This window comes from Molothrus ater, chromosome 1 (genome assembly GCF_012460135.2).
Source record: "Molothrus ater isolate BHLD 08-10-18 breed brown headed cowbird chromosome 1, BPBGC_Mater_1.1, whole genome shotgun sequence".
In the NCBI taxonomy this organism is placed as follows: Eukaryota; Metazoa; Chordata; class Aves; order Passeriformes; family Icteridae; genus Molothrus; species Molothrus ater.
Genome location: NC_050478.2, coordinates 49,640,507 through 49,658,212, shown reverse-complemented (window position 1 = coordinate 49,658,212; position 17,706 = coordinate 49,640,507). Strand labels below are relative to the sequence as shown.

General features: G+C 37.7%; 1 protein-coding gene across 1 annotated transcript in view; it reads left to right on the top strand.

Annotated features, from left to right (window-relative positions):
• The window catches only part of PDCD6IP (programmed cell death 6 interacting protein), a 30,391-nt gene extending 17,288 nt beyond the window's left edge, over window positions 1-13,103 (top strand). The window contains 12 exon segments of the mRNA XM_036405676.2: window positions 658-880; window positions 1,586-1,709; window positions 2,340-2,517; window positions 2,913-3,024; window positions 4,103-4,272; window positions 5,005-5,253; window positions 6,551-6,685; window positions 7,575-7,669; window positions 8,977-9,109; window positions 9,469-9,528; window positions 9,531-9,673; window positions 10,514-13,103. Coding sequence (XP_036261569.1) covers window positions 658-880; window positions 1,586-1,709; window positions 2,340-2,517; window positions 2,913-3,024; window positions 4,103-4,272; window positions 5,005-5,253; window positions 6,551-6,685; window positions 7,575-7,669; window positions 8,977-9,109; window positions 9,469-9,528; window positions 9,531-9,673; window positions 10,514-10,679 — 1,788 coding nt within the window. The 3' untranslated portion in view covers window positions 10,680-13,103.
• The last annotated feature ends 4,603 nt before the right edge of the window (window positions 13,104-17,706 follow it).

The window sequence follows — 17,706 nt, the reverse complement described above, 5'->3', positions numbered from 1 at the left end:
GTTTTAGTGATTTTTGGGCAATTTGATACTGCTTGACATGTTAAATCTTTATCTTTGTGTTTGCATAAGCTTCATATCTAAGCTTATCTATCTATCTATACAGCTAATATGACAGATTTGTTGATAAATTTTCCTATGTAATGTTTCTAAAAATCCCCGAAAGGTTAAAATTCTACCTGATCTATACCTAGTTCTTTTGCTGATATCCTGCTTTAAATTTGAGTAATTTTAAAAAATTGTACAAACAGTTCTCTTTTTAGTCTGTATACTTTTTTCCCCATATATTTTTTCTAGAAGGACTCAGATGTTGTAATGAATAAGGTCATCTCATATTTTAAGTACAGTAGAGAAAAAAAATGCTAAAATGAACTACTTCCTTCAAGTCCCTGGAAATTTAATTTTGGAAAATAAATATGTGAAATGCTGGTTCATCTGATAGTGAAGATCCATGTGCGCTGTGTATCTACTGATATGCAGGAAATTTGACAGACGTATATAAGTTGATCATGTTGACATCTTGAAAGTTACCATTATGCATTTATCAACTTCATGCAGGATGGAGCTTGAAACTTCTTTGTTGTATGCTCATCTGTTTTTCGTAATATGAAAGGGAGAAAGAAAATCTGTTTTTTAAACAGAATTTAAATTTTTTTTTAGCATGCAGCAGATTTGGTGAAAACGGTGGCATCTCGCTATGATGAATATATAAATGTTAAAGATCTGGTTGACAAAATCAACCGTGCACTTGCAGCTGCCAAGAAAGACAACGACTTCATTTACCATGACCGAGTTCCTGACCTGAAAGATTTGGAGCCCATTGGAAAAGCCAGTCTTGTGAAGTCGACTCCAGTTGTTGTTCCACTCAGTCAGAAATTCACTGGTAAGCAAAGTGTATGGCGTGCAGAGGGTAATTGTTACCTTGTGAAACAAGTGGTCAGCAAAGTTCATTTGTACCATGCAAAAATAAACATTTACTTTTTGCATTCTGTTTTCTTCTCCAGTTTGTTGTTGTTGTTGTTGATGATAAGTGTAATAAAGCGCAGGTTGAAACTTCTTACCTGAAATGTACAATTCTCTTAAAGATCTTCGTAAGATTTTCTCAGCAATTCTATTTTCTATATTAAACCAATCTTTTTAATTTCAGAAGGAAAAGTTCTGTAGGGGACAGTGCCAAGTTAGGCAATATTAACTAACCTTGTTGCTGGTCTCCTATAAAGTCGAAAAATTTCCGTTTGTTGGCTCTACAGATGAGTTGTGAAAAAATTCGCTTAACTTCCTCATATTTTTCCTTTAATGAAACAAAATTAGAAATGAAGCCTTAAGTCAAATCTAATTTGCAACCCTACAATTGTTGTCAATATATTGTCTTTAAATTATTTCAAACTCAATTCAGCCTTAAAAACTGAAATCTAAAGGCCTTTAAAAATAGATTTTTTTTTTTAAGACATCTTGGGGAGTAGGAGGAAAGTATCTTAAACTGTTTAGGTCAGTCTCTGTAGTACAGTATGTACAAAAAAGCTGTGAAGGTGTTTGAGCTTTTAGTTTCATAATGCAGCTTGTGTAATTTATACTACTCTAATTGCAGACCTGTTTGAGAAGATGGTTCCATTGCAAGTGCAACAGTCTGTGAGTGTTTATAACCAGAGGAAGGCAGATCTGGTAAACAGGTCAATAGCCCAGATGAGAGAAGCCACAAATCTGGCAAATGGGTAAATATGGCTTCTTGTTAAGTTTCTCAAGTGAGATTGTACATGGCTTGTAAGCCCTGGGTGCCTTGCAGCCTGCAGATATCCAGATTATAGCAGTGCTTATTCATTACGATATACTCGGCTGGCAAATTTAAACCATAACAGGGGGATTTAGAGCTACTTTTCTGTAGGTGTTAAATCTGAAAGCTTATTAAAAACAAGTAGCATTTATTTTTCTGCCATCTTCCCTTATTTTTTAGGAGTCCAACACCTGGTCAGAATCAGTACCATTAATCTAGAAGGATTTTCATATTCCAATGGTCATTAAAAAAAAAAAGTTCTTTAAAATAAATAATTTTTAAAAAGTTGTACCAAGCTGGGAGATGGCAATGTAACTTAAAACAGTTGTTTCTTTTGTCTACCAGTCACTACCTAAAATGTTTGCCATGTTTTGTAAGTGCTAAAAGTCTAGGATTTCTTTAGCTTTTTAAGAGCTTTGAAATGTGATTTTAATGAGGTGTATGTTTGAAATTTCAGCCTAGGCATAGATTACACTCCATTTCCATTATAATTGACTGTGTGATTGTTTGTTTAGATAGCAGTGTTATTTTCAGGATAAAAATTGTTTATTTAACATGTTTACTTTTTCAGTGTGTTGGCTTCCCTCAATCTTCCTGCTGCTATTGAAGACGTGTCTGGTGATACTGTTCCTCAGTCTATTTTGAACAAGTCTAAGTCTGTGATTGAGCAGGGGGGAATTCAGACTGTTGATCAGCTGATCAAAGATCTGCCTGAACTGCTGCAAAGGAACAAAGAAATCCTGGATGAAGTAAGCCTCAAACCAACTACACTAAAAGATTCTTAAAATACATCTCCACTGAATACTTAGCTTTAAATGACAGTAGAAAAAGTGCATAATTATTCAAATGCTTGTAACTTTAATAACACTTTCAAAGTATGCTATTTAAGTGTTCAGCCCATACACAAACTGTGCTGTCGCATGTGCATGTTTCCTTACAAATATTTTCTTTTTAAAAAAGTTGGTGGAGTGCTAAAGAACATTCTAAAGAAATTTGAGTGATTTTTCCCTTTCCTGCCTTTTATTTGTAAAATTATATTTTAAAAGAATGTATAGGCAGTTTTTGTTTTCTACACTAGCTACATTTTTGAAACTATTTTATGTTTAAAAGAGCTCATAATGAATGTAACATTTTACTCTTGCAGTCTCTGAGATTATTAGATGAAGAAGAAGCTACTGACAATGACCTGCGAGCAAAATTCAAAGAACGCTGGCAGAGAACACCGTCCAATGAACTCTATAAGCCCCTGAGGGCAGGTAAAGTCCATGTTTCATGCTTTGGGTTCTAAAGATGTCCAGAGTGTAAATTAAAGTAGTTTTCAGTGCTCTGATATTATCTATAAATACACCAATTTCAGTTTGAGGCAGGTTATGCCAAAATATCCTGATTGCAATCTGCACTGTTACTTGGAGCTGAAAGAGGGTGTGACAGCAGGGAGTTTGCTGTGCTTTTGCACTCTTGGTGTGTATGTGCATGTTGCATATAGGTAAAGTCTTATTTCATAAGGGTCTTGTTGCCCTTGTAAATCGTGGCTCAGGCTCCTTAGGCTAAATAGAACTCTGGGAGAGTGACTCAGATGGAATAGGGGTAGAGAGACATGAGAGACCTGCTGCATGATTGCCACATGTCCACATCGTGGTGTATGGAGGTTGTTTGACTTGGGCTTGTTGTGCCTTAAAAGTATGTAAACTGACAACTGGCTAACTGCTTAAAAAGGCTTGGTTTTTGCAATAAAGCAGCTCTCCTTTGCACTGCCTGGGGATTCTGAGTCACTTTGCTTCATACATGTGCATGCTAAAGTTTCAGAAAGCAAATTAAATGAAAAATGTCTGCCCTCCTAAGGATTTAGTTTCAATTGCCTCTTAAATACTTCAATGTATTTTTCTTTGTCAACATATTTTTTTTTCCATCAGTGTGTTGTCTCTTTAATTTGGTGGTTTTTTTTTTTCCCCAGAAGTCAGGTCAAACTACTTAACACCACCATGATATCATACTTTCTGTGTGCCTAATATGTGTTGTTTTTTGAAGTTAACAAGAGACTGATACCACTGAGTTGGTCTTGCAAAGTTACAGTTTTAAATCTGCAGAGTAACTCAAAGCAGTGTTCATTCATATACCTTTGTATGCTTCACAGGAGAATTAATATAGGTGCCTAGTTTATGCACGTTTTGAAACATAATTTGGAAGCTTAAGTTTATATAGAAGTCTTACATATTGTGCAGGTTTATAATAATGTATGATGGCTTGCTGAAAAGCAGAAAAACTGCTCAGGTGCAAGATTGGATGGAACAAATTTTGAAATGATATAAACTCTTTTTTTCCTCCTGCCCCCAGAGGGAGCCAATTACCATAATATTTTGAATAAAGCTGTGCAAGCAGATGGGCAGGTGAAGGAGCGCTATCAGACCCACCGGGATACGATTGCACTTCTGTGTAAGCCAGAGGCAGAACTCAATGCAGCCATACCTTCTGCCAACCCAGCAAAAACACTACAGGGAAATGAGGTGAAGCAGTGAAATCTGTCTCTATTTTGAATAGAAGCGCTGTTTGTTTAACAAAGAAAACTTTCTTGACTTGGTAATTTAATTTGTTTCTGTCTCAGTTGATATGTGAGGTAACTAACATTTGGAAAAGAAGTTGTCTTCATGTTTAAAATCTTCTTGAGCATAATTTGTTACATTTAATGTGAGCAAAGTCAATCACCGTGGACAGCAAAGTATTATAAAAGGAGTAATGAGTATTTTTGTTGTGTAGGGAAGTGGGATGTAGTGCTCAGGTTCTTGGGACAGCATAAGACATGGCTCAGTATTTAATTAAAGTTTATTTTAAATATTAGGCAATTACACCAATTTGCTTTCCAAGAAGTTAGTGGCTGATCTACAGCAATATTACTATTTTTCTCATAGTAATGATTTTATGTCAGTGATTTTTGCTGCCATCTTAGAATATCCTATTGGAAGGTATCTGATCAACTTAAAAAAACCCAAACATTTTGCAGTAATGCAGCAAAAACAAACCTGTAGAAGAAGAATATAGATTGAGAAATGATTGAAGATCTTTTGTTTGGTCATATTTTGTCCTGGTTTCTCACCTTTAAACACATTCATAAACAAATATTCATGCAGAAATATTGCCAGTATCAGTGAGGAATGCAAGATGGAAACAAGTTATTAATAGGTTAAACTTCCCCAATAGTTCCTCTAAACCTGCTAACTTAGGACATTTATATTGTCTAGGTTGTTAATGTCTTAAGAACTTTGCTGGCCAGCCTGGATGAAGTTAAGAAGGAGAGAGAACAACTGGAAAATGACCTGAAATCTGTAAATTTTGACATGACAAGCAAATTCCTGACTGCACTTGCACAGGACGGTGCTATAAATGAGGAGGCTATCTCTGTGACTGAGTTGGACAGAATTTATGGAAGTTACACTCAGAAAGTGCAGGAGTCCCTAAAAAAGCAGGAAGAACTTCTCAAAAACATTCAGGTACAACATTTTGCATGTTTTCCTTTCTCCTAAACTGAGAGCAATGATACTTCTACCTGTCTAGTCTCACTTTGCTTTCTAGTCTGTTTTACTTTTTATTCTGTCATATGTCAGTTGATACTCCTTTATGCCTTGATCACTGAAAATACAGAGATGTCTTTGTGTTCACTAGAAAGAAATGGGAATGTTTAGCATGCTCTCCCTACAGCTCCAGTGTAAATTCTCTTGGACCTTTTCTTGGCACAATTCTGCAGATGGTTTTGTCCTTGAAAGAAGTTGAAGTGGTGTGTTAAAAAGATTTTGGGTTTTTGTTTTTTCCCCTCATTCCATTTTAATTCTTCCTGGCATAACAGGAGATGTGTCCTTAAGGTATACTAGAAGACATTTTGGGTCTTTGAAGTACAGCTTGGTTTATTCCAAATTGCTCTTTAAAATATATACTTGACTTCCAGTATGTGCAGAGCTTTTTGAAGTAAAACTTGATAGCATTTCTCTAAGTTTATTTATAAATTCAGTCTTAATTCATCAGAGATGGGTACCTGAAACATCTGGCAAAAGAGCAGGTCTTAGTGCTTGGAGAAAAGATAATGGCAGCTTGAATAGTGATGGACACTTTTTCCAGTAGGGGAATTTTTTTTTTTAAATGACCATAAACACCATGTTTAGCAAAGATTTTATATTCTGATTTTTTTTTATCACAACATAGTTAAAAAATCCTGATGGGTATTACTTTAATGTTTGAATGTCCTGGAGTTCAAGTTTGTTGGCTTCTGGCAGTTGAAACAGTCTTTTTAAGTTAGCTTGTTTATTTTCCTGAAAGAAATGAGATGTAAATAGGTGTTCCTTCTGTAAGTTTTCCTCTTCCCTGTCCTTTTAATAGTTTGCCAATGTCAACCAAATTTGAAGTAATGCTTCTTAAAAATACTGACTTTCAGTATGATTTTATGAATATCAAGGGAAGTTGGTACAGGAGAGAGCCTAATTAGTGTAGCCTTGGAAAGACAGTCTGCAGCATGAGCTTGAGAATTATTAAAGGCAGCCCACAACAGAGCAGGTAATTAAGTGGTGATACCTACTGCCAGTGAGTTAACATATGTACAGTTCTGAAATATACATTATAATGGTCACTGCACTTGGCAGGTAGCAAGTATGGAAGTCCAGTGTGGATGGGAGATGAGGAGAAGCAGGTATTGGGGAAAACAGAAGCAATGACCAAGAGGAAAAAGAAAACAAAACATACAGAATCTTACATGGAACTAGCTTGCATTATTTACACTGTTTATTCTCTTCTTTTAAGAATGCGCATCAGGATTTTTCAAAGATGAAACAATCAAACAATGAATCTAATTTAAGAGAAGAAGTCTTGAAGAACTTAGCTGTAGCAAATGACAACTTTGTGGAACTTGTAGCCAATTTAAAAGAAGGCACAAAGGTATGGTAATGCTTAAGGGATTGAAAGGACTTTTTTTATGTATACAATGAGATGTAAATCAAAAATCATAATAAACTTTGGATATGTGGTAGCTGACAAGTGCATTTTTGAGGATTTTACTACTGAAGCAAGGACAGTGAGTTGCTTGAATTTTGATTGTTTCAAGAGCTGTGAAATGCTTCTTTGTTCCTATCTGAAAAGTAGGCTTTTTTGAGCAATAGGATAAGTTGTTAATTACAGCTGAGTAAATGATGCTGAAGCACCCAGATGAGCTATTTTATCTGAGAAATTCTTTCATCTGTTCTCCCATGGTATTTAATCACCTTATAAAATTGGTGTTTTAAATGTTGTTACTGCATACATGAGAAATAATGAGAGCTGTATCTAGCTTGCTTTTTTTGATCTGGGTGTCTGTCTTATGGCTTCTGTACTAAGTATTTTTTGCTGGTTTATTGATAGCTCATTAGACAGAAAAAACCCAGCCTCTGAGATATCTATCCAAATGAAATGAATGGAACTGAGAGCAATAAAATTAAAAATAAACAATTGTCCTTTACAAAAATAAATAATTCATCACCAGAAGTGATCTAGTTTTGCTCTGGTTTTAGTATGTTTTTTTAGTTATCCCAAACTATTTTTATATTTACACACACACAGACACACACACAAACCCCCACAAAATTCTATATTATTACAGCAATGGGCAACAGCAGCTGAGAAATTTTGGTTTTGAAAAGTAAAACAGAATGTAATAGCAAACCTTACTGGAACGACAGGTTCTGGGCACTGTAATAGTACAACACCAATAGCTGGATCAGTATGTAGAAGTATGCCAGCATGGAGTCTGAAAGTATTGATTGAGCATATTGTTTTTATTTTTCTTTACTAGTTTTACAATGAGCTGACAGAAATCCTGCTGAAATTCCAGAACAAGTGCAGTGACATTATCTTTGCTCGCAAGACAGAAAGAGATGAACTGCTCAAGTAAGATTTCAATGTTCTGTTTAAGTATTGCAGAAATGTTAAAGTATTTATCAGAAATTTATCTTTGGAGACATGTTTATTATGATGAAATGAGAAAGGCTTAGCACACCTATTCTTCCTATCACTTCTTTACTTTAATCCTAGTCCTACTCTCATTTCTCTTAGGAAAGTGATAGGAGAAATAAATGGAAAAAATCTACTTTGAATCTGCTCTATTGTTCCTATGTGCAGTTCAACACAAATCTGTTTCATGTTATGACTTCACTCTCTATTCTTTTTGGCATGCTTTTGTTAGTTATTTTATTTTATTCTTTCCTTTGAGGAACTTCTGATTTCCACACCCTGCTCCTGCTGTCAGTTTAGTTTGAGAAATATGCTTCATCATAAGATTTGCTTCCATGTCTTCAGTGTGAGGGGGGAAAAGCATTGGTATTCTACTTCTGCTCTGCAGTCTGCTCTAGTCTCATACTTTATCATTGCTTAGATATGTGGATTGCTTACAATGCTTGGGAGAGAAGCACATTTTGTCCTTCATGTGAGGAAGAGTGTTTGATGTCATTGTCCCCTATATAAGATTCGACCTAGTATAGTGTGTTTCAGCTGTGATTTTTTAGGCTCTTCTCTTATGAGTAAAGCATAATTGAAAAGGTTTGCCATTAATTAGTGTTCTTTAGCAAAGCATGTAGCCTTTTATAAGAGGACTCATTACTAAAATTTTGGTTGGTGAAAATGCAGTTGTTCTGTGTAGTTGCCATCTCAAAAATGAGTTGCTCGACCCTCAGTTTTTACCTCTCCAAACTTGATCCTTTGTAGAATTGTTATTTTTCATTTGGGCTCTGTGCTTGTAAACAAAGTCTGAGTTACAACCCCTTCTGCCTTTATTTGGCTTCCTACATTCATGTGGTTTGGAAGCTGTTAGGCTGCCTAACTAAGGCAGAGGCCTGAATATCTCACACCTCTGCTGTGTTTATGTTCACTGTTAAGGCTTTAGGGTTAGTGTTGATAGAACATTCTGCTGAGTCTTGCAGTGCTCTTTTACTGTTTTGGCTAATGTTGTGATCTATACCCAGTATTGAGTTAGAACATAAAGACATTATTAGAAAATAAATGTAACAGTTAATCAGAGAGTTGGCTAGAGGATGGTTTCCCTGGAAGTGATTTGGACTCCAGATTTAGTTTGAGCTAGCTCAGTGATCATGCTTTAAATATTAGACTTACTCTACTGCATCTTTTTGGCTTAACTGGCTGCAGTGTATAACAAACCATTCTTAAACTAAGCTGCGTGTTTGCTCTTCTGTTTTTAACAGAGATTTGCAGCAAAGCATTGCTAGGGAGCCCAGCGCTCCCTCCATCCCGCTGCCTACGTATCAGACCACGCCAGCAGCAGGAAGTAAGCCAGCAGCATCGCCTGCTCCCACACCAGCCCCAAGAACCATGGTGGTAAATACATGCTGCACAATTAGGGGGTGGAAAATACTGGGTCTGTACTTGAGAACTGTAAACACATCTGTAATTCGTGTGTATCACTCCTTAGTATACTGGTGTGGTTGGAAATGTGTTGAAGTGAATAGAGGGCAAAATCTTAAGGCTTTGCAGAGAAGTGTGTTATGTGCTATTCATGTTCATAATTTCTAGATTTGAAATTGAAAGCTTACTGCCATTTAGGTGCTTTGCATTATCTGTATAGACGAAATATAGAATGTCTGTTTAGAATAAAAATGAATTAATCATATAACCACAGCTTTTGATTCCAAGGCTTCGATAAATAAGCTCCAGCTTAATTCACTTTCTCTTGTTAGGGGACTAAACCACAGCCACCAGCACGGCCACCACCACCAGTGATTTCTGCAGCAAGCAGTTCCCCTCTACATTAGCACCCTCTGGAACAGCTGCAGCTCCTGCTGCTGCTCCAGCTCCTACTCCAGGAGCCAGTGCACCTGCAGCAAGCACAGCACCTTCACAGGCACAGGGACCACCTTACCCAACTTATCCCGGTTACCCAGGGTAAGTTACAGGAACACTTAAGCAGATTTTTTGTGATTCTGTTACTTAAAAGCACTTTTTCTTGTGTGTAACATTTTAACATTAGTTATTGTTAAAGTTGAAGGTTTGTTTGCTGTTTGAGGAAAGGGAGTTTGTTAGTTTTTTCGTTGGTTGGGGTTTTTTTTTGTTTGTTTGGGTTGGGTTTTTTTTGTTTTTTGTTTCAATCATGTAACTCTTGTAGGAATCATTTGCTTGTACCTTTTGTGGGAATGTACATTTTAAGTGTTTACAGTTCATCTTCTTTAAAGGAGAAGGAAAATAGGCCTGCGTTTCCTTAATCATGGTTTGTTGATTTTTGCCAACACTTGCATAATCATTTGGTGGTGGTTATCTCAAAACTGTTGGCATATCTCATTTTTCAAGTCTTTAGTATGGTACTAAGATACTGAAAAATACAGAGAAAATTCCAGTTGAGTAGTGCTTTCTTCTGATGCTTTTTTCCATCTTCCTGGTGTCATCACAAGGGATTTAAGGCAGCTGTGCTCCCCTTTGGTAGCAGGCTCAGCAAATGTTGAAATATGCACAATGTTATTAAACATTTGAGAATTAATTTAGATCGGTTCTAGTTCCAGCAAGTTGCCTTTACTCCACCTTCTGTCTGATTTCTGTTCCACACACTGTAATAGTTTTCATGTTCACTCCTTGAAAGTTACCACATTCAGTGCTGAGCTCAAAGCAAAATGAGAGGAAAGCATTTGTGGAGACTGCATGTGTGTTTGTATCTATTAATGAGTTGTTTTTTCAAATTACCATCACCAGTGTTTTTCAACTCAGGTATGCTGTTTTTTTCCCCCCACACAGGTATTGCCAGATGCCAATGCCAATGGGCTATAATCCATACATGTATGGGCAGTATAATCTGCCATATGCACCCTCACCTGTGTATCAGACTCCTGGACAGCCACCATATCCGCCACCTCAACAACCTGGATACCCTTTTCCTCAACAGCCTTATTATCAGCAATAATGTCTCTGCAAAGAAGCTCTGCTTGTTAAAATTTGGGAGAAATTGGCTATAAGTGTACTAAAACTTCTAGCTTCCATTAGTGTACCATACTGAACTGTATGCAGCTATAACTCCTGTCTCTTATTAACTGCTCCAAAATGTGTAGATCAGTTTTTATGACACTAAACTCTTCGAAAGATCTGCTGCAGTGGTTTAGACCATAGACTAATGCCAGAATTCGAGCCTAATTCAGTGGTCTGAAGCAGTACAGTACATTTTGGTTAGACCAAAATACTTGTTTGCAAAAATCCTCTAAGTAACAAATAGGTTCAGATGAGAAAAACAAAGCAGTGTGTGCACTGGGTGTGATATATTCTACAGAACCATATAGCATTTCCTTCTATACTCTATTGGTTTGTATTTTTTTAGTTTAGTTAAAATATGCTATTTTGTCTAATAATCAAGGCCTTGTAAATCATCAGTAAAAAGAAATAAATTACTTAAGAACGGTTTAAACACTTGGCATTCTCATTACCATAAAAATGTGTTTTCTGTGTCTGTAGATTGTTTCATTTGTCCCTTGACTTTCATAACAAAGAAGTTCTCAAGGGTTTAGCCTTACAAGTGAATTTCCACCTCTTTTCCATGATTCTGTATTTTTGTGACAGAATCTATAATTAACCCTTTAAGTGTTGGTAGATGAAGTCTTACAGGTAGAGTTTTCCTATAACTTTGAAGTGTACTGGACTGAAATACATTTATTACCATTTTGTAAGAATGGTTACTGTCATCTGCAGGATACTGTATAAAAGAATGGAAGTCAGGGTCCTCTTACAGGACCAGTGAGTAGTTGTTCTAACTTGTGTTTTCCAAAGAAATGGTGGTGGAAAATATGTTATGGCTCAAAATAGGGCAACTATTGATTGCTGGAGCTTTGCAGTTTGCTTTTTAAATATTTGCTTTTTTTCCCTTGAAAAAATAGATGTAATCCCTCAGGGAGCTTGTAATCAGTGGAAAACTTGTTTTTTGGGGGTGGGGGGAAAAGAAAATCTTGTGAATTAAAGCATATTGAATGTTTACTTTTGGATCCATCATCTCAAGGGATAAGTAACCTTGCACTGCATTTTACATAAGATAGTGAAGAATCTAAGTTTGGGGTTAATGGCTTCTACCAAATATTTGCTAACCATTTTTCAGCCTTTTCTTTTTCTAACAGGCTTGTCTAATGAGGGACTCTTCTTTCATTTAGCCCTTGATAAGAGTTAGTTCTGTGGGACAGTTAGTTTTCTGAATGCTTCATAGAAGATGTTCTGGCCTTACAGAATAACTATAATAGTACCTGTGTTACAAAAAGTTACTCCTTTGTTTTTCTATTAAAGTGCCTGATTAAGATATCGAGGTATATTTTAGTGTAGGGCGTTTAGCGGTGCCAGTTATTGTAGCATCTGGGTGGAAACCTCACTGGATCATGAATATTCTTCCTCATAAAGAAAGCAGCATTTGTATTCATATGAGCTCCTTTCTTTCTGTCTCAAGTTCCTCTTGCTGTGTGATCATCCCGATTATTGTGTGAAGACTCCTTGTCTTTAATACTTGCTAACCCCTGTAGAAAATGTGGATCAAAAGGTAGAAATGAGCACCCCTTATAGAACTTATTGAGTAGCTAATTCTAAACAAATTGGTTCATCTGTAGAAGCTCAGTGATGTGGGGAACATGATGGAGAAGGGAATCCAGCACCGTAGATGAAACCACTGCACAAAGACAGGTGCTTTGCATTTCTTCAGAAACATTGCTGAATGGGGTGGCACAGAAACCTCTCAGTTTTTTTTTGTTTTTTGTTTTTTTTTCCCTGATGAGAAGACATGAGGCAAGCGAGGACAATGAGAAAAAGCTAGGAAGATAACTGTTTGGAAACAGCAATCACAACCTGATTTTATTCTAACAGGAAAAACAGTAGTTTTCCACTAACTTCACTGTGTCAATGTGCAAGTGCAAGTCTAATGCAACCTTTTAAATTCGTAATTTTTAGTATGCCATGGGCTGTAGGTTTTTCAGTTCACAAGTTAGATGCATTTGAGCTATTGTGTAAGTTTGTTTCTAGTGCCTCAATTGATAAAATTTATTTTCATGCTGTATAAAAAAAAGTCATTTGTTCCAGCATAAAGATTCTTAGAACTGAAATTTCCTTTTTAAAATTTCATAGATCTGGAATTACTGTCAAAACATTTTTTCCAGTTGTGTTTCTGCTTGCTTTAGTCTATTATTTGAATATGTGTAGAAATCTATGCATTATGTTCAGTTTTTCTCTTTTTTTTTCCTTAAAGAGAACAGAAAAATCCAGACATGTTATGTATCTTCTTTTAAGCATGCAGTTGTCATGACTTTGGTTGAAATGTTACCTTGTTCTTCTATAGTTTATTAAAAAAATCAGTTAGAAAATCTGATTTCATGGTGTTTTTCTCAACTCCTTTGGGTTCAGACAAGTGTTGTTTTGGAAAGGATGGAAACAAGTTATGGGCTTCCAAGAACATTTGTGCTGTGATGAAGGCATATCAGCTACAGCTGCTTGGTAATAACAGCCACGTTCAAATCCTGGTAGTTGTGTTTATTTCCAAAGCTGATGGAGTGTATTTCCCTCTGTTTATATGAGGAGGAAATGATTAAGATTGATTTAATGGTTCTGTGACTTCAGAAACTCGTATTCCTAATTTGTTTTTGTGAACTCGTGTTCAGGCTGGGTTACATGAGACCCCCAGCATCATGGGCATTAAACCATGAGGTGCAAGGGCAGCTAATAACAGCAAATAAACAGTCCCCATGGGCAGTCCAAGAAGTCTATTTTTAAATTTTTTTTTCTTTTAAAGGCTTTGTAATGCCATGCTTGTTTCAATTGCTGTATGGAGGGAAAAGTTTGCAACCTTGTCCTTTCAGAGACTTTGAAGTCAAGCATTTATTTCATCTTGCATAAAAGATTTCAATGCAATTAGTAAGAAAAGCAAGTTTTAGGAAGCAAGCTAATAGCAGATCATCAGTGAAATACCAAACTGTTGCAAGGCTAGCAGGTCTTTCTGCAATCTTTATTAACATGGTTTCAGCCCATATGGAAAAAGTGTCTTCTTTGCTGACCACTGATGTGACACTGCCAGCTAATGGTACTTCTTTTACTATCATCCCATTGTTTTGAGTGCTTTTAGAGCTGATTTGTGAGATTTATTTTGAATTAGACTGAATGAAGTCCTTTGCTATTTCCAAGTACCTTGAGGCAATATTTGAACCTTGACATACCTGTAACAGCCTCACCCATTGTCAGGTAACTGAAAATCACAAGAAAATCCTTTGGAAAACACTTTTTTTCCCCTCTGCATTACCTGAGAGATGTGCTTGCTTGTTGCTAAAATGTGTTCAGTTTCGAAATGACTTGCATCTCAGAAGCTGTTTTCTGGCATGCATTTATCCTGGCAGAACATTAAAATAGACTAAAATGAGCAATTGTAAGTTGAGTTTTAGTTGTATACTGTTTAGAGAAACTACCTGAATTTTCAGAAGTTCACTGTGTATAGTTTAAAAGAAACTATTTAGAAAGTTTCAGTGCCTGAAAAGATTAGCTATTACAGCAGAGCAAAACTCAAAATTGCTTTCTTGTATTGTTTATGGGGAAAGATTTGAGCTTCTTGCTGCTTTCGACTAACATTACCCAATCTGCTGACTTCTTAGGTTTACCATGACTTTTGAAAGGTATATTTGAAATGGTCATTGTTTCTTTTTTTTTAAAAAAGTGACTTCTTATTCAGCATGATAGCTAAGTACTGCTAGATTAAAAAAAAATGAATTAGTTTTTTTAATTGCACTGCTCTAAGTACTTTCCCTTACGCTTTTGTGTTCTGACAGTCAAAAACTTTATACTCAAGTTGAGATTTTTCTGATTTGGACTCTGGTAATTTACTGGCAAGCATAGAATTACTGCTAATCTCAAGTTATCACTTTAATCTTGCATCTAATTCCCCTAATTGAGTGTAATAGTCCCTGATGCCAACAAATGTATCTCAGTTGTTATATTGTGCTTTTTCCCCCCCCCTTTTTTTTGTTTTTAAATGTTTCAAAATCCTTGTGAGAGGCTGGCCACCAATTTTATTAACCAGGTTGTGAAGAAAAAATGTTTACTATCAAGCATGAAAAGGAAGAGGCAACTGCCATTGCAAAATCAGCACCAAGGCTTCACCACAAATTACTGCTTTTGGTCCCTTCAGTCCTTTCACCTTTAATCCATTCTGCATGTCAATGATGGTTTGCATTTGCACTTCCACATTGAAGCACTCCTGGGTGCTGGAGTGCTGTTCTCAGTGCTTGTAAGCTGCTGGAGTGTTTGCTGGTGTGAAGATAACCTGTTCCTACGTTTGCCAGCCAGGTGAGGTGTGTTGTTGGGAAGGCAGAGCAGTGGAAGGGCCATTCCCAGTGGGCAGCTTGCCTGCAGTCCCTTTCCTTGGAGGCTGAGGTGGTGAGCAAGCACAAGGGTATGGGCCTGGAAACCCAGCTGGTCTCGGACTGTGCTCCTAAGAAACATGCATGCAACAGCTGACAGCATCCAGGTGATGAAAACGTGCTGAGACTTGGCTATGGAGTCACTGTGGGCACTGGTGAGATTTATACTAAAACCAGATTTGACCTCAAGAGACCTTTCACCTAGAGTAACCTGTCCTGTGACCTGAAGTAACCTTTATCCTAGAGTGACTTCTGTCCTGTGACTGTGAGGAACCTGTGCTGTTGAGGAACATCTGTCCTTGGACCTCAAGGTCCATTAACCTTTAATCTTGAGGATCCTCTGTCTTGTGTCCTCAATTAACCCTTGACCTTGAGGAGTCTGTCACCTCAATTAACCTTTGACTGGAAGTAAGGTTTGACCTCATGTAATCTCTGTCCCAGTGGAGTAACATTTGAAATAAATTAACCTTGGCCCTATGACCTCACAGAACCTTGCACTTTGAGTAATCTTTGTTCTGAAAGAATTTTTGACCCAGCACAACCTCTGTATTCTGGCCTCATGCAGTGTATGAGCTCCAGTAGCCTTTCTCCTTGAGCCCCTGTCCTGTGATCTCAATTAACTGCTGTCCTGTGACAGAGGCTGGACTAGTCTAATTCTGGAAATCTGCCTTAGAAAGTAACATTTGACATCAAGTAGCTTCTGCCCTCTGACCTGAAGTAACCTTTGATATCAAGTAATCTTTGTCCCATGACACAGCCTGACCTGGGTTCACTCTTTAAGGATGTCTGAAATTGTTGGGGACAAGCAGCATTGTGTGATCTGGGCAGAAAGCACTGGGCTGTTATACAAGCAATATGAGGGCAAATGTCTTCCTCTGCCACTGCTGAGCTGCAGCTTCTCCTGCCCCAGCTCAGGCATGCTGCTAGCAGTGGGAGACCCTTCTGGCTTCAATGGTGGCAGTGGGATCCTCAGGACCTACAACCCTGGTGCCAAAGCAGACAACAGGAGGACTTGCTTGTGGCGTGTGAGTTGAGTGTCCAGGTTTTGCTAATGATGGATTCCACTGGAACACAGAGGCTGCCTGAGGTAGATAACTGCCCTGTGTTTTGGCTGGTGCAATATTTACAGGTTATTTCATCTAACAGATTTGCCATTGGTCTGCCTGCTTTTGAATGTGTGACAGCAAGAGTGAGTGTTGTGTGAGGTGGGAGGCTGAGGTGTAAGTGCTGACTACCTTACACCTGGGGAGTTCACTGCAGTGCTGTCTGCCTGAGGAGTGGGCCTACCCAGCTCTTGTTTCTCTGCTATTTCCCACTGCAGGTTTTTAAATCTCCCCAAAACCACACCTGGTGGCACCTCCTACTTTTTGCTAGCTTAAACTTTTCTGAGTTGAATATAGATTTGTGTATACACACACACACACACACACACAATATCTGAGTTGTAAGACAGATGCAGCTTGCTTGTGGTGTTTACATTCTCAGAAGAAGAGCAGCATCACAGAGCTGTCTGCTGAGCCTGCAGCAGAGGGCAGACTGAAACCGTGTAACCAACAAATCTTTTTGGTGTGAATACATGCAAAAAGAGATTTGAAGTTTATGCTGGTGGAAGGACAGGCAAATCATTTTTTAATTAAGCATCATCAAATTTAACTTTGTGTAGATACCATGAGTGCTCCTTGGTTGATGACCTGGAGCCTGAACTGTAAAACTAGCCAAATGCAGGGACAATTATGTCAGCTGCCTGCATCCATCTTTCTGACCAGCTGCACAACAAACTCAGAGCACTGTGCTGCCAAGGTGAAGGGATAAGTAAGATTTCAGGTCATCCTAAGCTGCTTTATTGGCCTTCTGGACTTAGGTAACTTTTGGGAATTTTCTACTTGTAGTTTGCATACTTGGGTATTGTCTTTCTGTATACACCCAGTGTGATTTAAGCTCATCTGGCATGCTAAAATGTCTGCTTACCTAGAGCAATGCAAAATTAACTGATTAGGTTTAAAGAGCTGAAGCAATGAGGTGACAGTGGAACAAAGTGGAGGGTGGGTGTCACCATGACCCATTCTAAGAAAAGGAATAGAAAAAAGCATCCTGTGCTGCTGGCAGGAGAGAAGTGTGTTGAAAGTAACAGCTCTGTCACCGTCAGGGCAGCTACAATGCTAACAGCAGATGTTGCACCAGGGGGATGAGAAACACTTAGAGAGGGAAGATGTCCAAGTGGTCAGAGAGGAGAAGGGACCAGGAGAGAATGAAAGGAAAGCTGAGGGAGGGATAGTTAATGGCTGAGGAAATAGGAGGTAAATCAAATGAGTTTAGGAAGAGGAGGAAGCATGGAAGAAAGGCCCCAAGACTTTGACAGCATGAATCATAGCATTTTAGGTGGTGCAAGGAAAGCAGAATTCAAGCTGAAAAGACTGAAATATTAACGGAAACAGAAGAAAAATCAATGGTGGTAAAGGGAGGAGGAAAAGCAGCTTTAGCTGTACAGAGAGAGAGAGATCAGAAAAGAAATTTAAAGGGTGAAGGAAACTCATTTTTATCCAGTGAGTTTAGAGAGCTGGATGAAAG